We start from the raw sequence: 25,993 nt of genomic DNA, 5'->3' as shown, positions 1-25,993 counted from the left end.
TGATGTTGATGCCAGGTGGGATGAATGCAAAGAGTTTCAGCAAAATGTTTGCTCATCTTCATCTTGCAACAGAAACCATGATGTGTGGGCCATCTTTATTTGTACAATGTACAATGTGCATTTTCACACCAGGTTATTAGTTGAGCAACTGCTTTCATTAATGATGATGTCTTGCATCAGAATGAAAGAAAACGATGAAGGATTTGACTGGAATCAAATTCGACATACTGTAGATGTTGGTTACACGTGTGCAGCCTATGTTTAGCCGGCCGGTAACTGAACTGTTCAACCTCGTCTGCATGTCCTGTCTCTCTGCATAGTGAGTCACAAAAGCTTGACTCACAATCTGGAGGAGGAAGCTGCATTAGTAGGGAGGTGCGTGTAATAAAGTGGTCACTAAGTGTACTGTCACGGGGAGAAACATGGGAAAGAGAATGGAAAGCCCCATTGATGTGTCATAACTTAAATTGATCAATATTCCCTTGTAAATGGTGAGTGGTTCATCTGTTTGATCTCCCTCCCATTGAAACATCTGACAGTTTTCTTCATTGAGATTGGCAGAGGCATTGTCCATAGATTGTGATGTGCAATGACATACTGAATCACAAGCTCATGTTTGAAGCAACGAGCTGGAATCATTGTCATTCACTGACAAACACGAAGCGCAGTGATGATACTGATTCATGATTCCCCAAACATTTATGGAACTGATCTCCTGAAAAGTGGGAGTTGCTTCTGTCGTAAATTTAAACACGCAGCTCGCTGCCAATTGGTAATGTCATTCTGCGAATGACATCTGGGTTTCAAAATGCATTCACTGTCATTCTTCACATATTACCACAGGCATAAGGAGTTCACAAAGAAGCTTGTGAAACATTAACAATCCAAACGACTGTGGCCTTGTTATACATCTCAATGAGATCCCCACAACAAGAAGTGATCATACTTTATCAATGTCTCCAAGAACAATAATATGCCTCCTCTCCTGCTGAAATGTTGACAAGTCTCATTTCAGAAAGACTTCATCTGTTGCTGTTCCAGTTATATGTAATCTGATCACTACACAGAAATGTATTTGTATTTTAAGAGATCAAATTTAGCACAAAGATAAAGACATTATTTCCGTGCATCTGGAATGTGTGTACAACCAATTATTTTAAAAAGTCCTTGCTCTCACCCAGTAGATCACAAATGTATTGTCTGAATATGTCACTATATTCCATTACAAAGAAAAAACATAACAGCCATTTTTACAACAACTAAATAAAGAGTATTTTTTCACACACAAAAGTTTAATATAACAGAAAGACTACAGTTATTTTATGCCTACCAACTGTATCATTGTTTCCATTTTAGCATCAGCACCACCTTCCTGTTTGCATTTCTCACACTTCATAACTATGTTGTCAGAGAGCTGAACAATACTGTCAAGCAAAAAAAGATCTGTGAATGTCAGTATATTTCTGATATTGTAAATTATTTTTTTTCAGTGCTGTATTTGTTTTTCATCATATGCTCATTAATAAACTACTAGCGATAGTCCCGGTCTTTAAAGCTCTTGACTCCGAGGCAATGCTTTTCTTTCTCCCAGTGATAATGGTAATAAAAGCCAAAAAACAGACCACTCAGTAGACTTTTTTTTTTTTTTTTTTTTTTTTTTTTAAAGAAGATGTTATACACAGGCGGAAGAACATGTAATTGCGGCTTAAACATAAACATGCGATCCACCCAGAACAGAAGTACCACTTTGACCCATTCTGTTAAAATGATATGGGTTAACATACTCAATATTCAAGAGACATCACTTCTTCCCCTGTCTCCGGTGAGAGCAATGGCAAGTTCATTAATATTTTTTTCAAGAAATCCATATAAATGTGAAATCCAAACAAAACAATTACCTGCCAATTTTAGGATGCAGCAAATCCTTGTCTACACAAACTGTTTGTAGTCAAAGTCAAGCATTCATAAACACACGGTAAAAAGGCATAAAAATTAATTATTGAGTCAGGGTCGCCATTTTTGTTTCTTCTACAGTATCTTTCCTCATGGGGACTTCTACATACAGCATACACTGTCAATTCTTCAGAACACAACACAGAGAATCCTTCATACAAAGCCAGTAGCACAGTCTTGATAAAGCAGAGACAAGGCTCAAAGTCATATCCCCATTTGTTCCAAGCGTATCTTCCTCAAATATGTTGATGTCAGTTTTTCTGGCAGAGCAGCCACTTAGAGGTGTGCAATTGATGTAATTCAAAAGCCACTCAGTGCAGAGCTGTCTCTCTTCCCCAGCCTGCCTCACTCAATTGGGGTCCATCACCATCACCAAAACAAACTTCCCCTCACTGCCAGGGTAATTTTTTTCCCCTGTTTCCACTACTGAGCACCAGTCATATTAATATCTTTGTTGAAGGCAAATGTGTGCTCCAGGAGGCCAGTCCCATGTGCTTTATTTTTTTTCCAAACCTCTTGCTGTTTCTGTGGCCACAGCCAAGTGCATTAACATATGTTCTCACAGTGCACAGTGCTACTCTGCATTGGTAAATGCCTTATTAGAGCAAAACCCGCTCTGTGCCTCTTCCATTGAATATCCATAAGTAGTAAAACACAGCCATATCTGCCCACTCAGAACAGTCGGGATGTGTCTCACATGACAGGGGGGCTTCTTAACATTTAGTCTGAGGCCCTCTCTGTCAAATTGATATTCCTCCCACTCTCTGTAATAGCAGGTGGTAATAATGACAAATAAAGGCAATATTGCTACTGCATGGTACATACTGAGTGTAATAAGGTCATCTGCTGGTTATGTTTTTTTTCTTTTTCTTGCATTTATGCCTTTTTAGCATGCAGAGTCAAATTTGCTCTCTATGACTTACATCTCAAAAGACTATGCCAGTGTGAAATATGCAAAGGCAAAGGCTGAGAAAAATATCCTGAGCATTGCATCTTGTTCTTGCCTTGAGAGCTTACGTGCTTGCAATCATTTCCAAACTGTAATTTCCTCCTATTATTCCTTTTGTTATTTTTTTTTCTTTTCTGTCTGAAGTAATGTCATTTCAGAGATCATGAAACCTGTGTCATAATATATATATAAAAAAACAAAAAAACATCAAATTGTGTCCTTTACAACTGGAAACAAAAAAGAGAAATGGCTCTTGCTATCGTCAAAACAGTCATTTGGCAATGAATAAAGCAAAAATAATGATGCACCTCTCATAGTATAGTTAGATATGCTTGAAAAAACATGTTGATTTAACTGATGTATGGCTAGTTATGTGTAATACTTTAATATTCTTCACCTCCTAAAACAATAGGTGATAACATCCAAAACACGTGACATATTGACATATATTAGAGATGCAGCTTGATTAGCACCTATGATGAAAGTGTTGCTTGTATGATGACTATATGTTGTGTAACTGGAACAGACAATGCACCCACTTGGCTATCTGTGAATGCAGTTTGCTGATGATTATGCTGATAGCTGCTAAAATGCAGCTTTGGGTACAATATGTTTGCAGAGCTCAAAATGGCCACTGAGGTCGTTTATGCTCGCAGTCATGGTCTCCTCAGATTTTTAGTTTTTTTTCTCCAAGATTTATTTTTCATTTCTAATTTAGGCGATCTTTGTTCTGTCTACAAGAGAAACAGTGGTGCTGTGTTGATCTGAAGACACATTCTAAAAGAATGCGTATCAAACGCTACAGAGAACTTGTCTTATTCGTGCAAAAAGAACTGAGGGCTGGCATCCATGTCATCCTTCAGCACTGTACTGATTTATAATAGTGGGGAGGAAAGAAATAAGAGGCCAGGATACATCACTGAAACATGAAGGAATTGAATAATAGTTTGCTCATGAATAAAATCATTAAAAGAAGCTTTTTTATGACTTAGACCATAACCATGAATCTTGAACGTCTTATGATTAATGCGTCATCTATAAATTAAAGATTTTAGATTTCGAGGGTCTTTATTTATACATTTATTTATGTTTTTAGTTATTTATTATTCTATTCCAGTTCTGACAAGCCAGATCACCTGAGGACACAAGTTCTCTTTGCTTGAACTTTTTAGATCTATTACCAAGACAATCAAGTTTGCACCAGTGTGCAAACTAATGAGGCCTAAAAGGCTTTGTTTAAGTCATTAAACATGAAAATCTAACCATACAGCTTTCATCTAATGGGAAACATTTAGGGGACAACATCCTGGCTGGGTTGTTGTTTCAGGGTTGTTGTTACAACAAATTAGAGTACATCTTTATGCAGTATGACAAAAATGTTAAAGAATAAAAAAATGTGAATTATTGGTAAGTTACAGGGTATGTATAGTTTACTTTAGAAATACTATTGAAAATACAGTCCCCAAAGTACAACAAAGGTCAGTACACCTGTGACCACTGCAATAAAAGTCAGTGAGTAAACTTGTAATTTTCCAATCAAAATTACCCGTATGGACAAGGTTATAAAAGGGTCTGTGCATACAACAGCTTTTTCAAATTTGGCAAGTGATTCTAATCCATCATGGCTCCACATGGTGAGGAATTGCCAAAAAAACCAAAAAACAGATGGGGATACTTCATGAAAATGGAAGAGGGTACAAGACCATCTCTAGGCTACATAAGTCAAAACACAGCTGCAGCAGTGGTTAGGAGGTACAGGAAGAGCCATGCTACCAATAACTGAAGGTGCAGTGGCTGTCCTTAAATTATGCTGCCACACACACTTCACTACTTATACACCCATGCATTGAAAAACAGATGGATAAGTGCCTCTAATTTGGCACAATCATTACCTTTGAAAAGTAGCATTTCAGTAATGTTTAGAAAGGGCAAAGGACATTGCATGAAGTCACCCTCTATGGACAAAGAGTGTCCAAGAAGAAAACTATGGCTCACAAAATTGCACAAAACTGCAAGATTAAAATTCAAAACAGGAAAGAATGTCTGATGAGTACTGGCAGCATGTTCTTTGGTCGGATGAAACCAAAATACATTTGTTGGGATCAGCATGTTTAGCACAGACCTGGCCACAAGTATCACACTAACTGTATGGTACTTGTGACAACTCGTTACTGTTCCAGAGCATCAAATACAGCTGTTTTGTTCAACCAGCTGTCATCTCAGAGATATCCACCATGGACCCTTCAGCATCTCAGACATACTTACAAGATGCCTTCGGTTTAGGCACCAGAAAAACACATGGCTAGGTTTAGGAAAATATCATGGTTTGGGTTAAATGTGACACGATCAAAATTTGGTTAGGTTTAAACACCAAAACTACTTATTAATTATTTTTTGCACCGACACTACTTGGTTAGTTTTAAGCACCAAAACTCCTTAGTTATCGTTAGGCACAGAAACTATTTGGTGAGGTTTAAACACCTCCTACCCGCATGGACTTTGAAAACAGGCTGACTGTGAAATATGGAGATGGGAGTGTGCTGGAGTTGGATGAGTGCAAAAAGTGTTGCCGAGATGACATTTATAGAAGGCATTATTTATGTAAATTGGTATAGCCTTTTGGAGATTTTGAGCTGACAAAGAGCAATAAAGCCCCTCCATCAAAGAACATCTAAAAAGGATAATCTGTGAAGAAAAGTAGAACAATCCTCTATAGATTTATGGAAGACTATTAATGCCCATGATAGATACAATTTCTCATCAAAAATAAAGGTGGACATACAAAATATTAGAAATTAAAAGAATAGAATTTATCTAGTAATTGGTGTACTGACTTTTGTTGCATTTTGATGAATTAAAAATGTTAGTATTATTAACAAAATACTTTGTCTTTTGTACACAGCAACATAAATGGTTTGTAATTAAATATCAAAGATGTATTTATGCTACATAATTAATTTTGTAGTGTATTCTGATTTTAATGCATTCTAACATGGCTTTCTTTTTACAGTATAATTTGTTATTTGTATGCATATTTTGTAAATTAATAGAGACTTAATTAATAATGAGTACATAATTACCAAAAAACCCAAACAGTAAAGACCATACGGTGAAGGTACACATGTGAACAGCTGTAGCTTGTGCACCTGCATGATGAAAATTCAAATTTCTGTTAGGTGTTACTGAGTCTCCTTCTTCAGTGGACTGACTTGTGTACTACAGTATATTTTGTCGCAGCAGGTCAAATGTGATAATTCTGCATTTTAAAAATGCACCTCGGGTACACTCCCTGCAGCCTTTGTGCAGTCCATTTGAACACCTCAAGTAGGATCTATGAAAATCACATTTTGCCTGCCTTAAAAATAGTCCAAATCATGGTAGACTCTGGGGTTTGGTATTATCCGCTGGTCAGGCTAAGATGCTTATACATTAGCAATCTAGGGGACCAGGCAGCTGGACTGCAGTCCTGGAGCACACAATGACTTCCCATTAATAGGTTGGGGAGCATCAGGAGAGCCCACCCTGAGCAGAGATTTCCACATGGATATGGCCTATGGCACAGGGGTACCTGCCCCCAGCCATCTGCACTGATTTGACAAATGATTCTATATCAAAGGCCTCTGCACTGATTTGGGTGGTAATTGATTGGAAGCAAGGCTCTCAAATCCCTGATTGGTTTAGCTGCATGTGGGGTGTGTGGGGGGAGGAGGGGGAGATATGTCGTGGCAAGTGAGAGGGAAGGACAGCCAGCAAGAAAGAGAGCTAGAGAGTGCAGTGCAGGATATCTGGGAAATATAGGCCCCACCACAGAACTCTGGCTCATTTGCACTTTGAGAGAATTCAGAATTAAATTTGTGAGATATGCAATTTCTTCGCACAATATGCATGGTATTTTTTTTTTTTTTTTTTTTTTTTTACAGAACAACCAATGTCATCTCATTGTCTCTGTTTGTTTCTTTTTCTCATGCAGCTGTCGGGGTATCCAATTTGTTAGTGTGTCTATGAAGATTGGATTTCACCATTCAAAAAGAGGAATTTGGTTAGAAATGGAATATTATTGATTTGTTCCACATGGAGGTGTGGTCTGATTCAGATATATGAGCATTGCAAGTTGGCTGAGAGGGAAACATGGATTTTATCTTCCTTCATCAATTTCCCCTGAATTTTTGATGCCATTAACCCTTGTTGGTGGAAATTGTGTGACAAGAGAGATAACATCAAATATGGAGGGAAGTCAATGTTAGTCAGCCCCCTGAGGCGTACCTAAACCTCATAAACCAATAAAGGAATGCCACTGTAGAAAAGTATGCCAAATACTTCCTAAAATATTAGTATAAAATAAACATCTGTAAAACATCTGAAATTGTCAGTCTGAAGGTAATATATGTCATTCAAAATGACAAGAGTACTTTCAAAAGTACTTTAGAAGCAGTTCAATCTTATTCTGTGATTATATTACAAAGCATTTGAGTATTTTTTCAATGGAATTGCCACAGAATATGAATATACGGTAGATGTGAATTTACTTATTCATACAGCATTCGATGTGTGACCTTCAAAAGTGCGTACATTTAAAGTGTTTGCATAATATTAGCCATTCTGTGACCAGCTTCAAGTTATCCATCCAGTCGTGTATACAGTTTGGCATGTGGTAGACTGCTACTGTGCCTGCTGCTGTGACAGTGATGCTATGTATATATAGACCTACTGCCTTTATTACATGGCAGGCTGCCTGCACCGCATACCTTTTGCCATTTGACACAGACATGTAGTGCTTGCTAGTGACAGATGCTGCACAGTACTGGTCCCAGAGGTCACAAGTGACCTTTTGGATTGTCTTTTTTTCAGTCACAAAGCATTATTTGTTTGACGATGGCCACCAATGCAACCTCAGGCACCCTGATGGAGCCGTGGGTTGTTGCTGCTTGTCTTTTGAGATCACATTTACCTCAAATGAAATGTGTGTTTGAGTGTGTGTGTGTGTGTGTGTGTGTGTGTGTGTGTGTGTGTGTGTGTGTGTGTGTGTGTGTGTGTGTGTGTGTGTGTGTGTGTGTGTGTGTGTGTGTGTGTGTGTGTGTGTGTGTGTGTGTGTGTGTGTCTGTGGGAGAGTATGTGAGAGGGAGAGATTGAGGTGGGGGGTGGGAGGGGGGTTGTCTGTGCGCTTGCAAGGACGTGAATGCAGACCTACATGTCCAGGAAGATGCCTTGCTAACCACCCATCGTCTGCTTGATGACTATAACTAAGCTTAATTGCCGCATGCCTAGCCTCTTGTTTGGATGCTGCAGGGACTTTCTTTTATTATACAGAATGAATCATCATTAAGATGTGCTTATTCAGTGGCCTCTCCTTGGCTTCAAATACTTCTACACATAGAATTTCGTTAAGCATTTTATTTGCAACCATCAGTGTCTTTACATTTATGTCCTAGTCAGACTTCACAGGGTAAAGTGTGCCTCGAGCAGTAAGGTGTCTCGCATGTTCATCACTCAACTTTTGCATTATGTGACATTTCACGAGAGAGATTCTCTTTTGTGGGAAATAAAATTGTGAAATGGCGTCCTGGTGTTGCACGGCTTTAGTTTACCATAGCAATTTCAGAGCTGGCAGGAACAACGTGCAGTGCAGGCCCCATATTGTCAGAGGTGCTTGATCCCCACCCCCATCCCTCGCCCTCTCCATCTGTCATCTATTTATATTGTGCCGTTCACATAGACATACACTCACTTATACATGCATGCACACATTATTACACACATACTAACACAAACACAATTGGATCAGCCAGAACACCCCCATCATCACCAAATACTTAATATACAACATTTTGTCAAACAGGCAGAAAAGCATGTCTACCATCTGTGTTACAAATATGATTCTTCTGTTTATGTTCAGAAGCATGCATTTATGTGCGCATCCCTGTTCAAATTGCATTCCTATCCTGTTGGGGTATAATGCAATGCTGTTATTTACGGTGAACATTCAGAAGAAAACCTTGTGAAAAACTGACACAGGTTCCAACCTGCTGAAGCCGAGTCTCAGAAATATGATCTTACCCACACCTCTTACCCTGACTGCCGTACTGTAATGATGCACTGAGGTGAGCCCACTCATCAATTATTCACATAATGCAAGATTTTCAGTCTTTATCTTCTTGTCAGCTAGAAGAGACGATTTAAGAAAAATAGAGGAGAAAATAACGGAAAAGAGAGCGGAAAAAAGGCGGCAAGACGCTTGGCGGCTGAATAAGAGAGTTTGCAGTGGACAGACAATGCTCTCCACGTGAGTTATAATTGCAGTTTAACAATGTGTGGACCTCTGGGATATTCACTATGCAATATATGGCCTTTAGACTCGGATCACTATGGAAACCAAAGGCCCCGAACGACCTGCAGTGCCCACCCACTTGGACAGCCGTTAATCATCTTCGCTCAGATCCTGGCACTGCAGAATTTGGCCAATGTGTCAAGAAGCAATTATATATACTTAGTGCTCGGGCACCCGATCTCCTCCCTCCCCACTCTCTCCTCGCTCTCACACTCTTAATATAATCACAGAGTAGTCAGTTTAAAAGCCCTCTGTTCATTTCACTATCTATCTGGGGGATGCACACAATGCAGATGAAGAGAAGTTTAAAAAGACAGGAAATTCTATTCTGAGAGCCATTATAATCAGAATATTCTTTACATATAAATCATATCCAACCATTTACTCATTTTACCAGCCTCCTGAGCTGACTGACATACTAAATTACCCCAGCTGGCCCATTGCATTCGCTGCACATATTGGGCTGGTACGGATCATGGAGACTAATGTGAGCTGACTAAAGGGAGATTATGTTCCGCTGCTAACAGCTAAAACGTGAATAACACTCTCCGCAAACCCACAGTGTTCCCCTATTACATCAGCGCTGATCAGCTGTGTAAAAATGGGAAGAGAGCAAGTCAGAGAAAGAGATAATGAGACAGAAATATGGCGGCCAGAAGTAACAGGACATAGTGTAGATAGAGTTGCTCTGTAGAGAAAAAGAAACAGAGGTGTTCTTATATGAAAACTTCTGTAACATCCCATCTTACTCTACATTCATGTCAAACTGTAGTTTCACATCAACCCACATGTGAGAAGTTCAGGTCCTCTTTGAAGGACATGCAGTGTTATTTTGCACTGACAGACATGCAAAGAAAAACTTGATTGCCTTCCTTGTGATTTGCCATTGACAGACCATAGGGAAGGGGTATCATATTTTGTTATTATTTACTGTCCTACCTCTGTCTGCAGAGTTCAATGCCACCAAAGTCATTTTAGACAGCTAGCTGTGCATTAGGGATGTAGAGTGGTGTTAGGCTTTGAACAGTTGATGACAGGCTGTCAGACAGCTTCCATCCACTGGGCTCCTTTTAACCAGGGTCCACTCTTGCAATAAGCCACTCATCGCCATAACGGCCGTTCATCCAGAAAAGGACACAGGCTTTTTTTCCCTTTTTTTTTTTTTTTTTAACACATTTGGTGTTTAGTGAACTGAAATTGTGTGAATTTCACTACATAGCACATTATCACATTTGCAAGAGGCATGCATAGGGGTTGAAGGGGCGAGTTACTTCAGTCAGTGTGCCGAGATGACTCGAGACCATCAGAGTGAAGTGATGACTTTGACTGTGCATGTGCAGCACTAATTAGCATTGAATAAATCTGCCCCTCTCGCCTCACGTCAAATAAATCTAGAATGATTAACAGAATGCAGAGAGGAAGAATAGAACAGAGGCAAAGCTGTTGTTTTTCTTTTTTTAAAAGGAAAACATTTTTCTTTACGAATCAGCGATAAACAAATTCATTCGCACATCCTTTTGCTCAGAATCCTGCGATGATATGGCAAATAGAACATCAGATGTTAAAATATCTGCAATTATTTCAGATATTGTTGTTTATCCAGTTTGGACGAAAGCAAGCAGGAGCCTACCTTATGAGGACAAATGGGGGGTGGTGAGTTAAAAGACTTCTCCGGTGTCTGGCCCGGGTTCTACAAGAAAAACACATTATCAGGGACATGTTTTCAGTGGAGGGCATCTCCCAGCAAATCTTCAGTGACAGAAGTTTCAGCTTATTCCCTAGCCCTGGCTATTAGCATTTTTGCAATATATTTTAGAGGGGTTAAGCGACTCTCAACTCCCACTCTTTGCCGCCCGCTAATCCAAGACCACAGCTTTTGTTGACAGTCACATTTTAAATCTTTATCTTGACAGCATTATCTTATCATACATCATGTGAGCGGGAATAGTGATGCATTTTGTTTTGTTTTCCAGTTTCCCCTTCTTTCTATCCCTCCACAATGATTATAAATCCTTCTTTGTCAGAAGATTTCACTGAACATATGTTCAGACTTTTGTATACAAGCCTGATTGCATTTTTTGAGGTTAAATGATTATCACATTGTTAATACACCAATACATCACTCCGATACAAGAAAACACCATTAAAAGCAGACACAAGGTAAGTCAACAAGCCAACAACAGATGGTCCCGCTGCTTGTGATTATGCAAAGAACCAAAGTATTTGCATACTCACAATGCCATCATAAAAAAATAAAACAAACAGCCATCTTGAGCTGACCTCAGTGAGAAATGAAAAGAGCAATGGGTGAAGCAAACCCAGCAGGGAGGCACACGGGCTCTGCACACTTCTTTGGGAATCTACCAAGGGCCTGCCTCCTGGGAAGGCCCTGTTGATTTCCAAGCAGGTGCTTTCAGTTATGTCCTCATATCCAATTATGTGCCTGTGGTATGTCTGATGCTCCGTGACACTATTAATGGCTGCCTTATGGTATCACCAGGACAGATGAGACACTCAACTCTCCAGCCTCTTAACATCTATATTTCATTGCTGCGTAGAAGGAGAACACTTCACTGGCCAAGGCAACCAAGAGAGGAAAAAAAACAAAACAGCCAGGCTTCACCGTAGCGTAAACACCAAGTCATGAAATATAAATGAATAAATGGGCCTGGCTGGGATGATGGAATTAGTAGACAAAATTTTCCCTACAGATCGAGTAAGCAATATAACCATGATATCTTAATTGAAGTGACAAACAGACATGAATTATTTCCCTCGGAAATAGATGCAGGAAATGGAATTTGCTTCTGTTCTTTTCTGTTCGTTGCCTCCAAGATTTTATCTTACTGATTGCACGTGGATTAAAAACTGACGATATCCTAATTAATTCCAAATTTTACAATACACAGACGTTTCTACAGTGTACATTGAAAGTTAATCAAGAAGGAACAACACTTAAAATATAAGTCTTAAAAAACCTGAAGTTAACTTTACCACATTCACTCTAGAATTAGCCTGAGGAGCCATTAAGAAATGCAAAAATCTTTAGAGTAAAAAATCAGAGCCCAAATATGCAAAAATTATTGAGCCACCTAAAGTCAGTCTGAAATTGCAGGTAAACAACAGAGGGTGTATTCCATATTGAGTGACTACTTTAATTTGAAAGTACAAACAATGTGCAAAAGGCAATATTAACAAATGCAAACATAATGGCTTTCTAAAAACTCTGCTTGGACTTGGTGCTTTGGATAGCTGGATACCAACCATAGATAATAAAAAAAATTCTTGCCTTTTATCACACACGCACGCACACTCACACACACACACACACACACACACACACACACACACACACACACACACACACACACACACACACACACACACACACACAATAAAAAATGTCCCCAGGCTATTATCAAAATTGTTTTATTTTTGCATTTTATTTCATTGGAATCTCATTTTATTCTTTGAGTGCAGCAAAACATCACTTTTAATTTGCACCATGTTCGTGTTTCTAATGTAGCTCCAGTATAACTCACACATGTAAGGTAACTTTTAATCATCGGTGCATCATCAATGTGGAAGCCATGTAGCTTTTGTGAGAAATAGCTCGTAGCCTACGTAAGGAAGCTTAACTTAGAGATAAATCACACTGGAGTGGAGTGAAGGAACATGGAAGAGAAACCAGTTGTCACTTTTCGACTCACCTTTGTCCGGGGACATTTTGCATCTGATAAAGAAACACTATTGACAAGGCTTGCAACAGAGGGTTTTGGGTTACACCGCATATCGATGGTTTTGTCTTTTCAGAGTGCTTGGGGTGGTTATTGTAATTTGATGAGGCCCAGAGAGCACAATGCTATGATACATAACAAAAATAATTTTCTGAGGAAACGGAAAGATAGCTGAAACATGATGTGTCTTCGTCTGAGCTCTTGGAGACATGCTGATTTAGTAAGAATCATTTCTGCTTTGCTTTAGTTTGGGCTTCAGCACTCGATCCATTGCAACCCATGAATTGTCCAAGTCTTAATTATGTACTCTGTAATGCATTAGCCAAATCCACAGTACAATGTAGAACTAACAAAGGAAGCCAACTTGCTTGGAACAAGTATTTACCCAAACCCTGTGTAGCTTGTGAACTGTTTCTATGCGCCAGACATAGCATATAGCAGTCAAGTCACATTCAACCAGCCAACATCCCCAACAAGCTTCGTGAAAAAAAACAAAAGCGGCATTTAGTGCTGAGTGGACAGGGACTTGTGGCACATTTGTGTTTCTCGACCCATCAGCTCAGCCTCCACTTTAAGCGCATACAAGGAGGCTTTATACCGTCGCCTTCCCCCAGCTCCCTCAAAAGCACCGTGCTACATTTAGCAAACTGCATTTCTACCAGCTAGTTACTGCTTTTCTAGCTCTGGTTGCCACCCCGACATTGTCTCCCCCACACCACCCCCCCCAATAAAATATAGTTCTCTCACTAGGATTAAAGGAGCCATGTAGTTCAAGGATTATCAAATGCCTTTGATCATGTGACTGCCATGTTTTTGATCTGCAGCACATAGCACCAAATATATTCTCTTTTTTTTTCTGCCTTCTGTCTCTATCCCTCTCCATGGATTTCCCCTTGCTTGCTGGTTCTCTGCAGTGTGAGAATATTTCTTGATAGGCAGCGTTAGAAAGGGCTGTAACAAGCATAAAACACATATATTTGTAATATACTGATGATGGAGATTGTGCTTACGCTGCTTATCAATCCACACGAGCAAGTGCTCCACACAAGCTAAGATACCTGCTGCTAAAGCTCGATTAATGCTTTTATGAAATGTCGATGAGTATTTTTTTTTTTTTTTAAACATTTTATAGAATCCTGTACAGTTTTACACATTGAACATTTCAAGTCTGCCCTCTTTTGAGGCAATGGCATAGATGTTAGGAGCATAAATAAAGCAGTCATAGATTGTTTGCCTTTGAAACATGAAGTACGGGTTTCAAATGCCTTTATCCGCCACTGAAACCCCAACTGCACCCCGCTGCTGTTCATTAGCAATTTCTGAGCCTTGGGCTATTTTGCAATGTTTCAATCCCTGCATTAATATTATTTAGTGCCTGTCTTGGACATGCAATCAAAGGGACATGCACTATGTGCAACACTTGTATCGCAAAGCAATGCCTGTTTCGTGATGCCCGGACCAACAAAAAAAAACTATTATTGTGAGCCAGGGGATCCGTGGCTCAAATTTAGTCAACATACCTCAAAAAAATGTCTTTATCCTCATTGTACAATCACCTCCTATTAATGTCATTGCCAAGGCAAAAACGGAACATATCAAAACAATTATTTTGATGTGGCTTCAAGCAACACAACATTTCAACGTGAATGGCACTCGTACCCTAAATCATTATAAGGCGTGGTTTCGGGCAAAAAAAAAGGCCATCAAAAAAATGATTGAATATCATTTTAATGGGTAGGAACCTACGAGGCTTTCATACTGTCTACCTGCCATGTTATTAGAGAGACCATGTCAGTCAAGCAGAGGAACAGAAAATCAACATACAGACAGGCTGACAAGACATAGGCATACTGCCTTCCATCTTCCTCCCAGCTAGGCATGTTTATCTAGTCTTCCATGTGAGCTTAGCGCAGTACTGTGCATATGCATACAGAATGATGAAGGTTCAGAAACTAGTGCCTGAAGGAAGCTGCACATATAGCGCAAGCTCTTTGAAATTGTGCCAGGGTGGGCCTCATTTGCAAAGCAATTTGACAACAAAAGTAAAATGCTCTGCAACCTCAAACCAAATTCGAGAGATGCCAACTGGTTCGTCTCTGTAGTTTGCTGAGAGAGGGAATTCGAGAGGGTTACATCCAACATCTTGTGTGTGTGCTTCTTACATGGCTTATTTGCAGACCTAGCATTGCACCAGTGCAATGTCATGATTGCTTTGGCAAGGCAAGGGGCCCTACTTTACATGAGGGGGGAGTCCTAGAGGCACACCGGAGCTTGCCTTTGACCAAGGTGCCAACAAGCCTGCAGAAAAACAATGTAATTACAACCTACAAAGCTGCTGTGTTTAAAGCAAACTCTCACTTAATACAGCAGCACCACATTCTTGTAAATAAGTCAGTCGTCTAAATAGACAAGAAAAATGTGGTAATTCTTAAATATATTGGATTATTCTTCACATGCTCAAGCAGCTATTGGATTGAATTAAATTCACAATTTCATGTCTTTCTATTTTTCTGCAAAATTACCTGTACATTGACTTCAGGTAGACTACAATCCAGTGCACCTCCAGCATCAAGCAGCCAGTCACTACATTATGCACAATACTGCCATTTCTCATTCAGTTTTTTTTTTCCTTGTCCCTGAGATTTTGAATAGTCTCTGGTACCGTAGATTGTTTTTGCAAATGCAATATTGCTGTGGATTAACTAAAGCAGCATTTCATTCTATGTGGATTTTTGATAATCTGAAACAGATCGAGGAAGCTCAATACTGTTTTTATTGCCTATAGTATGCGGTTGCTGTGACTTTGCATTCAGAGATTTTGTTTTCAGAAACCTGATACCTTCTGAAAAGGACAAAGTTTCACAAACTGATACAGGTTTAGATTGAGTAAGCGAGCTGCTACTGAATTCAAAATATGTCATGAATGTACCACATGTGGCTCAGCAAAGGTTCACCTATCAGCCCACCATATCTTTAAAAATGGATCGGACAATGCTGCTGCTTTCAATCTATTTTGACCAAGAACGGGTGTAATTCTATCCATTTTTTTATTTTTGTTTTATCATATTTGATCTTACATGTCTACACACTTTATATGCTCTCTTACTGGAGTTCAGTACTAAAACTAAACGAACATTTGTTCAGACTAGTATTTATTTTCCTTGTGAAAACTGCTTTTGCCAAACAGTAAATGCAGAGCATTATTAACTGTCTGTAATCACAGATGGTGATGGGGGAAAATCTTTGGAAATTATCAGTTTGTTGAAATAGTGAATTAAGTAATACATTCTGAATCAATCATTTATCAGTGTGAATCATATTAGCATGGTATTATAAAAAAAAGAAATATATATATCAATTTTTGCAGATTATTTCTGTCATCATCTTAAATGAGTTATGTAAATTCCCTGATTCATCCAGTAAGTAGAAAGGTCTCCTCAGATTAAGTTTGGTATAATTAAATGTGTGTTTCAAAATTTGTGAAAAATACAACAATTTAAGGGTCTGAAACATTAGTAAATAGGACAAAATCATTGTTGCTCAGATAGTTTGGAGAGAAAGGGCAGTTTGATTCAAATTGAGGCCACGAGACAAGAGACTGCATGCTGAAAAGCTCTCTGACAGACATATTTTGGGTGACTTTCTAAGATAAATACTCTGGCATTGTCTTGATGAGAGAGCCTCGCCTCATTTAAGTGTCTTTGGGATCTGGATCAATCCACATGGCAGGAGTCAGATTTGCACACTTGACCATATAACGTCGCATGCTTGTCGAAAACCCGAAATGCATTTCTCTCTTCAAAGTATATTTCTTGGCCTGCTCTCGTCACTCGCTCCCTCTAACCAATTTGTCATTCTAAGCCTAGCCTCAGTGCTGCCAGCACGCGGATAATAGCAGTGGGCCTTTCTGATCCAGGCAGTGGCTAGGGAGCAGGCCAAGTGTTACGCGAGCCACCCTGGGACACCAAGCAGGCGCTTCTGCCGGCTGACGCACGCCTCCACGGCCGAAAGGAACTGGCTTTGCAGATGCTTTCCATTCGACACAGAATAGAGCTCATCTACTTTGTGAGGACATTCGCTTTGTGTTTGTGCGCCGCATATGTGCTTTGTCGTGTATTTTGTGAGCAAGTGTGCGTAAGCGTTCACATGTGTGTGTCAGAAAGATTAAGAGTTGTCTCCCTGTGTGTATGCCTCCATATGAGTGTTTGTGCATGACTCAATATGTTTGTGTGCGCACGCATGACAAACCATTTCTAATATAAAGACACAATTATGCTGAAATGAGGCTGAGGCTTTCTTTTTTGGTTTGCAATTATAGTATTTACTAAGTTCTGATGACCTACAGTACTACTTCTCTGCTGATGTCCTTTGGAAGCCAGTCTCGTCTATATTTTCCTCCACTGGCAGACGCTGCTCTTAAGAGCAAGAGGCAACACGACACGGCTGTCGTCACTTCATTATTCCTGTTTTAAACAACCATTAATGCCCTCATTCAAATGCCTAGAAGCTGCTTCGCTGTTAGGCTTATCAGCAACAGTCAACCAATTTATTTACTGCAGTCCTCTCTCTAGTCGGGTGAGCAGAGCTTTAAGTGTAGTCAAAATTACATTAGCTGCACATTGTTATTGACTGCTTCTCATGGTCAGGCAAAACTTCTTTTTCTTTTGATCAATGAAATAAATACAGTTTTTGAAGTTAAATTGCCCAGTGCAGTTGCTGTTGTTTAAAATATTCACAAAGAAAGTTTTTATTTGACTGCCTTTTTGACAAAAGATTGATACGTATTTTATGAAACCGTAGCCAGGAGTTCGCAGACCCAAATTCTGGGTGTGTGAATATATGGATCTGGGTACACTACATAGGAAATGGTTTCCATTCGTTGCATCCTGCTGTGCATAGACGTCGGGATAATTTTGAAACTATTGGAGCAGCTTTAACCAATCATAATGCGCTGAAACTGGATGAATCTCTACCATCGCTGCAACTACATTTAGAAAAACAGGCTTGACTTCAACATCATCACAAGTAGCCACAGACACTGGTCGCTGAATTGATCTGCCCTTCAGAGAAAACGTTAATATAAAAAGGGTTTCCAGACTACAACTATAAAAGAAGAAAACAAGCTGTAAGCAATAGTCAGGTCGAGTCAGGATTAGAAAATAGTATATTTGACAAAACTAAAGTTCTAAAACTATTCTGGAATAAACCTGCCAAGCCTATGCTATTCTTCATCTATTTGTCCAATTACTGACAAGATGCTCTGTTTTGATGAGTTATCTACTCTTCTCTCAGCAGAGTGGCTCAATATCGACCTTTCAGACCTCTTTGTTTTTATTTTGCAGCCTTTTTCAGCAGTATTTAGGAAGAAACTATGCATGGCTAATGGCATTTCCACAGGAGTAGATGTATTTATCTTGGCACCTAGACTGTCACCCACTATTTGGCATCCAACAATCAACTCTGAAAATAGACCCCTTCATTTGTCTGGGAACCAAGACCCTAAGTAGCTCGTTGAATACCTAACCAGAGCTTTCTCGTTAGGCATTGATACCCATCTCACAAAGCAACACCAGCCTTTTATCTGTCTGAGCGTGATTCAGTATTTGATTGAGAATGAATCTGGAAGGCTCCAATCAGTTTCCCTTGTATGAGCACAGTTAACATGTGTGACTGCTCCTTGAGCGCTGATGGCAGAGTCATAGGCGATTAAGGCCAGAGTCCAATCAAACCAGCTGTGTGCCATTCCCCCAATGGTACTGGTCATGCCAGGCGTGTGCTCCACAATACTAGCAGGCAGAGAGGCCTCGACCAAACCACAAGTCTGGGGGGTTACGGCCACACATGAACTAGGACATGTAGGCAGATTGGGGTTTTAGCTATACAAAAACATTTCAGAGACAGAGCTGCTCTGCATGCAGAATTAATCTCATTGGTTGCATGAAACCTCAGTGGAGAGCTTTTCTGGCTAAGCATCAGTAGAAGGCTGCTGAAGCCTGATGTAAAAGGTGGGAGGTAACTCATATTATGAATCCCAGCTCTTCCTGATTAAGATAATCTAATTAAGCCATGATGGTCACGAGTTTCAGAAAGTCACAATATATAGTCGGTATTTATGTATCTTTGTGTTCTACCCAAGTAACTTTTGCTATGAAAAACAATATGATTATAAACCCCAAGATCAACCATGCTCTCTTTGGTGCTATTTTCATATGAAATGCCTTGAATTTCAGGGGATCTATATTGGCAGAAATGCAATATGATATTCATTATTATATTTCCATTCATCTATAATCACCTGTAATGAAGAATGCTTGTATCTCCAGCAGCCTACAATGAGCCACCCCTATATACATATTGACTTAGTTGGCTGGTGCTCGATAGGATCAGTTGGAGGGCCGCAAGCTCCAAACCAGGGCTGTCAAACATCCGGCCTGCAGGCCGGATGACTTTGCTAAGTGTGAAAATTACAGAAAGACATAAATTGCATTTCTATGAGAGTATGGAGGTTTATGAGTACAAACGTTTTGTAAATTTTTTTAATCGATCCAGTAATTGCTTCAAAAACAGCGTAAATGCGACGTCTGCTCCGGAGGCAGCAGCGCCTCCGTGACGTCAAACGTGTCACAAAGCGAGGGAATCTGCAGAGGAGAGCCGGGGCAGATAAACAGTGGGCTGATGTCTGAGTTTTTGCTCTTTATGTTTCTAGTTTATTGTAGAAAGACCTTAAAATAGGGTTTATCATCCAAAAACCTTCACCAGTGATTTAAACATAGAGAAATATTGTCGTTATGTATGCGTTATTATGCTATGATTTTACTGGTCTGGCCCACTTGAGATCAAAGTGGGCAGTATGTGGCCCCTTAATTAAAATGAGTTTGACACCCCTGCTCTAAACTCAACGCTGCCGTGATTGACTGCCAATTAACTGGTCTCTAAACCTATCCCTAATCTCTAATCATCTGGTCTCTAAACCCTAACCCTTTAATCATTTCGCAACATCAGCATTGGCTGAGCAGGTCCTTTTCCATGAAGTGTGCCATGTTGCACCACCAGGTTTTTACAGTAGCCCAGAAAGAACAAACGAATCAATGACTCTAGAGAGAACCTTTTCGTATGTTTTGTGAGTTTCGCAGACAGTGCCGATTTTTTTACACACTCGGGAGGGGAGGGTGAGGCGAGGGGAGCTCTGTTGGTTGCAATCTGCAACCTCACCGTTAGATGTCACTAAATCCTACACACACTTCTAAAGGGACTTGCTTAAAAAAGGGTGTTTTTTGATGACAGCGTGGCCTATTGTGTCAATACGATATCTCTTTGTATAACAAACTGAGGTTAAATAGAGTCAAAGACAATCACTGCAGTGATTCAGAAAGAAATAGTTTTAAAAACGGTCAATACCTTCAGTTGAACAGGGATCAATCTGTATCTCTTCATTAGCTGCTCAGACAGCTTGTCAATCACCACATCTCTATAACATAATAACTGGGATGTTTTGATCATGAATGGATTTGCAAATCTATTTCTAATTTCTTTTTTCAGGTGGACATAGGTGAAATATGTAAATATATGCAGATGAAGAGATTAGTTTTGATTAGCAGCTCTAGTTGTGCAGTCCAGACCTCCTCAGGGGACCTGACTAAAAATGCTCATCTTGCTTTTGCCCCACCCCCTCAACACAAACCATTTTCTCTGAATGAAATGTTGAACCATCAACAGGCTATCAAATGGAGGCACATACAAGGCCTTCTAAACACCCTATATAGAGCTATCGATGGCAGAGGCAGAGGTTATGACCATGGAATTGAGAGGATATTTGTGTCTCCCACTCCGCATTACCACCATCTTTGGAAAAAGCTTTATAGATTTGGACAGAGGCGAGGGGGAGGCTTTATCAGCACCAACACAGAGAAACACATTAGGAGATCAGAACCCCAAAGGTCAATTGTTGCTGTGGGCAGTGCTTTGTTATGGTGTCCTCTCTGTTTGTACAGCGCTGGAGCCAAGTGACACATGTGAAAACAAGTAATGATGGCAATTTTGTGTACATTTTAAATGCCTTCAATGTAAAAACTATACATTATTCTTCATCATTAATCTAAAAGATGTTGTACATTTTTTTTACATGTAGTCTTATTTTTCTGTCTGCAAAATTCAGGCCTTTGCCTTTTCTCTTGTGTTCCAAACAATGGGATAACAGGTCCTGATTTTTGATGCCCTGCAGATTTATTCATCTGTCATGTATCATACATGAACTCATACATGCTGTACATGACACAAAACTAAACCCAAACGTCAATTTTAATTTTAGTATCTTCTTGTTACTGGAAATTGAGCTGAGCTCTGCTTCCAAACATCATTTTAGCACTTGATTCTATGACATACTGTCATTAAAACAGCATGTAGATTTAAATATATACATGTTGTTTTAATACATTATATATTGTTACACTCTGTTGTGATTTAGTTGTATTTTGCATGGCAACACTGCTCACTGGGACAAAATGAGACAAATCCTTAATCCCTCACAAGATAATAATAATAATGTAATCCTCATTCCCAGATGGAACCATTTTCTGAAAAGACTGTTTTTGGCCCCACAGAGGTTCTATTCAAGAAGAAAAGCAATGGGAAGCAATTTAAAATACACGGCAATTAAAATAAGACACACCATTCAGTCCTACTCACCATGCTAATCCTCTCTGATACAGATGTAACCATTGTAGTGCAAAAAGTTTCTCATTTTACTGTATCTCTCTCGTGTTATCTGTATACAGTATAATGTTGCACACTTACTCGATCCCCAAGTGTATTTCTTCAGAAAAAGATATAATGTATTCTTTTCATATGCCAGTAGGTACAACGAGTGATCTGAATACCTGCTATTGAAGATGCACACGATTTTAGTTTCAAAATAACAAGTTTGCAACGGGAGAAAGTAAGAAAATAAAACATGGCTGCAACAGCTGCTGCAGAGCTGTTGAATAAATGTGGCACAGATGAAAGGTGATGAGTGCCTTTTTACTCCTGGACTTCACACGAGTGTAAGAACACACACATGCGTGCAAACGCACACACACATCCAAAAATGCAAAATGCAGGCAAACATAAGAATTTCTAATGTGAAAGACAACCATTTCTTTTCAACCAAATCATTCCTTGCCATAAAAATCTTTCATCACCACAATTAATGATGGCGAGTAATCCCAATCAGTTCCACACCGTGTTGATGACTGCCATTTTGCTATTTACATTTGGGCCAGTAGGATATGATATTATTAGAGTAATCTTTCAAACGTTGATAACCAATTAATAAACAAAAGTGCATGTATGAGGCACATCAATGTTCAACTCCTGTTTACTAAATATTTCTTTCACCCTCATTTTCTATTTATTTATTCTATATTTTGTTTTGTCTTTCATTCTCTGCTTTTTTCTTCTTTTTTTTTTTGCTTTGAAAGGCAGTCTCTCTAAATCCAATACAGTTTCTCACAGCATGAGGCAGCTTCAAAGCCCTGCTACATGGTCAGGCACGTCGATCCTCTCACCCACCTCCTGGTTGTTTAAGAGAGCAAAAGCACAGCAGTGCAGTTTCTTAAACACACAGATCCACCCCAGCACCAACAGAGGGATCGCTGTTTGCCAAAAGAGTCTCCCTTTCTCCGTCTCTCTCGCTCTCCCTCTCTCTCTTTCTCTCTCTCTCTTCCACTATCTCTCGTCACCTTGGACTCTGACACTATACCCCTCTCTATACCCACCCTCCTCCATAGACCTCATTATACTCGGATACTCCTCTGTCTTTCTCTCCACCCCTCTCTCCCATCAAAGTGTGCAGCTCCCCCATTGTACAATTTATCTTTCGTTGCTTCTCTTGCGCTCACTCCATCTGTCAGTTACCTCACTCTCTCCATCCGTCTACCATCATTTACCTTTTTCCATCCCCAGCTACTTCAGCTGTCCTCGCTCTTCACCCGGCACTCCATCCCGGTGTCCTGTGCCTCCTCTCTATTTTCGCTGCAACTCAATCCCTATCGCCGCCTCTGCTTTACGCCGCGCTCTTGATGTGGCGTGATTGATGCCAAGCTTAGGCTCTGGGCCATCCCTCCTACCACACATGCAGGGACATCTCACTGAACCAAGAGGGGTTGCCATTACCTCAGAAAGGGAGTTGAAGTGGAGGGCGGCTATGGAGGGTTTGGCGAACGAGCCGTGCCCACCCTTGTCTGAGGGAAGGCGGGCTTGGGGGGCCCCTTGGTGGGGAGCACGAATTGGTACACTGGAGTGCTCATTATGGCTCGGTAGGGACTGTCCTGCGGGGCATCGACTGTGTGGCTGTGGAGCTCATTACGCCAGGCAGCCACAGAGCTCAAGGCATCCAGAAGCAGCAGGGCTTGTTGCAGAGGTAAAAAAAAGAAAAAGAAAAGGGGAGGGCTACCCAGATTACCCTTAATCAGAGGCACCTGTTGACAGTCAGCACCTCCCTCCCTATTGCCTTCCGTGCAGCCCCTACCCTTCCCAACGCGCTCACGCACTTTTTCTTGCAGCTGTAATTATTGCAATTGCTTCTCTTGACTTTCATTCCTGAGCCACGGAGTTGCACAGTTTGCCTTCTAATGAGAAACCCAAGCTATGATCCAGAGGGGTTATTTATTTATTTAATTATTTATTTAACGCAGCATGTATAATGTCAATTATTTAAATTATTGTGATTTTAGCACACCGTGCTTCACAAAGCCCTCCCCACTGTGCGTTATCGGCATTCCACTCACACCGCACTCCTCATATTGGTGGCTGGAGAGTTAATTCAGTTTTAATGTGACATGTGCACCAAACTGGAGAGATCTGTGGCACATCAAGCAATATTGAAAGAGGAGGCAACGAACATAAAACAAATTTCACTTCTGCAAAGTATTGTAAAAAGAAAAAGGAAACGTTTCAGACAGCAACTACAATATTATATCCAAACAAACAGTAGATACATTAGAAAGGCCCTCAGTATCATTAAGATGCTGTCACTGTTGAACTATTTTAAATCAGTTGTCACATTTCAGCAGCTAAAACTACAAACCTATCACTTTCATCCAGTGCGCCACTTTTCCTCCACCTGTAACCTCATGTGAAACCGATACTATACCCAACGCTGAGAACAATGAAAACTCCTTCTTGCCTATTTGCACAAGAACTGTTACTGTCAGTTGTTTGGGCAAATGTCTATTTCTAAAAATGACACAACAAACAAGTGTTGACTTTGATGTGAGTTGGAGGGTGCTAGCTAAAGTCTGTTTTAAGTGCTGCAGAGATGTACAGTGGGGATTAATAAAAACAAGAACAGTGTGATGTGCATGACTGAACCACTTTTGTGATTCTCTCCTTCCTAGCACACCTCCCTTCAGGTGCCGAGACATTCTTTGAAACCAACTGTCAAGCTGTTGTCTGTGCAGGCAGCATACAAAGAGTTCATCCAATACCTGCACTTTATTTTTTGATGCACTTGAATGAATATGTGGCTCGGCTTTGCTTATCACACTGTTAGTGATGTGTTTAAGACAACACTAATCACCTGAAATCAGTGCTGTACTTTGTCTGTATACAAACAGCATAGTGCACATTACAACTGTTGTATGATGTCACAGATATATTGTTATTCAAACAACATATACATACCACAGCCACACTGCAGGGGAAGATGTAATATTGGAATTCCTAAATTGTTATTCAAATTACATTATTTTATGTCATTTAATGCATATTAGGAATTATAAATCCAAAAAAGCATAAACATTTAAACTCTTTAGCTGCTAAACCTCCCCTCCCACATTCATCAATCATGTCACACAACAGATTCTGCCTCAATTAAATTAATACGCCCACTTATAAAGTGGTTTGCTGAATTTATGTTTTGCAGTCTGTGGTATTAAAGACAGTTTTAGAGATTCTTTTGGCTTTTTGATCTGCTCCTTTGTGCCTGTGTTCGCACCAAATGATCGAATTTTGCACAAATGCAGTATTGTGCTGAGAAATGCAGTTGTTTACTGTGTAATCTAAATGTTATCAATGCAAAGAAATGATAGGGTCTTTGGTGAAATAATCACAAGAACCGACTATCTGACAAATAAACAGTTTATTGTCACATAAATATGTAAAGAGTTCTGTCACTAATCATGGAATGTGGCCTCATTATTTCAGCTTGATGAGCTGCCACACCTGACAGAAATATGACACGAATAACAAAAACAAAAGCGCTGTGTTGAGAGGCTGATCAGCTCAGTCCCTCGGTGCCCAGTAAGAAGACTTACTTCATGGGCTACACAGTAGCTCGCACCGTGGGGGGAAAATCAAGTTCAAAGAAGTTGTCGTTTCACAAACTGGAATAAAGCGGTGAAATATTCACAAAACATCCAGTTTTATTTGTGTTTTATCTCCTAGTTTTGTTGATGAAATGGAACTGCCACACATTTTGTTTTGCCTGCAGTGGAAAGGCAAAAGGTGAAACAAAGAAACAGAGAGCAGGAAATAGAAAAAGATGCTTTCAACGTAGAATGATGTATTTTCAATCTCTGTCATGGTCACAAATCAAAATCCCCCAAGTTTTATGAAACATGTCGCCCCATGAGCCTTCATTTGTATTTCTTTATTCTGTTTGTAGTTATGCAACTCAAAAAACTAAAAGCTAAGAGCTTATGACAGAGTAACTGGAACTAAATTGTCATACATTTCTGCTGTTTACAAGATGATGGATTACATTCATCAGTGCAAGGCCTCTAATCTAATCTGGAGCTGCGCTCATCAAACTCCTGAGAGGAGGTGTGCTGATCTGGGATCACTGAATATGTCCTTGTTTTTCTTCCATTTTCGACATGATCTAAAGCTAAAACTGATGTTGGATCAGCATGGGCACTTTGGAAATAATAGTCCTGATCTTATTTGTGCTCTGATGAAAGAGCCATAAAAGACTATCAGTTTTGAACATTTGTGCATGACATCCAGAATATTTCACGCTGTCACACAATGAGAGTTCAGATAGATAGATAG

General features: G+C 39.9%; 1 protein-coding gene across 2 annotated transcripts in view; it reads right to left on the bottom strand.

The window, feature by feature from the left end:
* pcdh11 (protocadherin 11) overlaps positions 1 to 25,993 on the bottom strand; it is a 128,187-nt gene that overhangs the window by 63,810 nt on the left and 38,384 nt on the right. The window contains exon 4 of one of the 2 annotated variants that reach the window (XM_069694510.1): positions 10,858 to 10,917. The exons of the other annotated variant lie outside the window; for it this stretch is intronic. Coding sequence (XP_069550611.1) covers positions 10,858 to 10,917 — 60 coding nt within the window. The remainder of the gene's footprint in view (positions 1 to 10,857; positions 10,918 to 25,993) is intronic. 2 annotated transcript variants of the gene reach the window in all.

The sequence above is a fragment of the Brachyistius frenatus genome, unplaced genomic scaffold (assembly GCF_029030835.1).
Source record: "Brachyistius frenatus isolate BFR_SWC_R1_liver_20210118 unplaced genomic scaffold, ASM2903083v1 Contig_17, whole genome shotgun sequence".
Lineage (NCBI taxonomy): Eukaryota > Metazoa > Chordata > Actinopteri > Embiotocidae > Brachyistius > Brachyistius frenatus.
The sequence above is the reverse complement of the archived record's forward strand: the minus strand, read 5'-3'. Positions and strand labels throughout refer to the sequence as shown.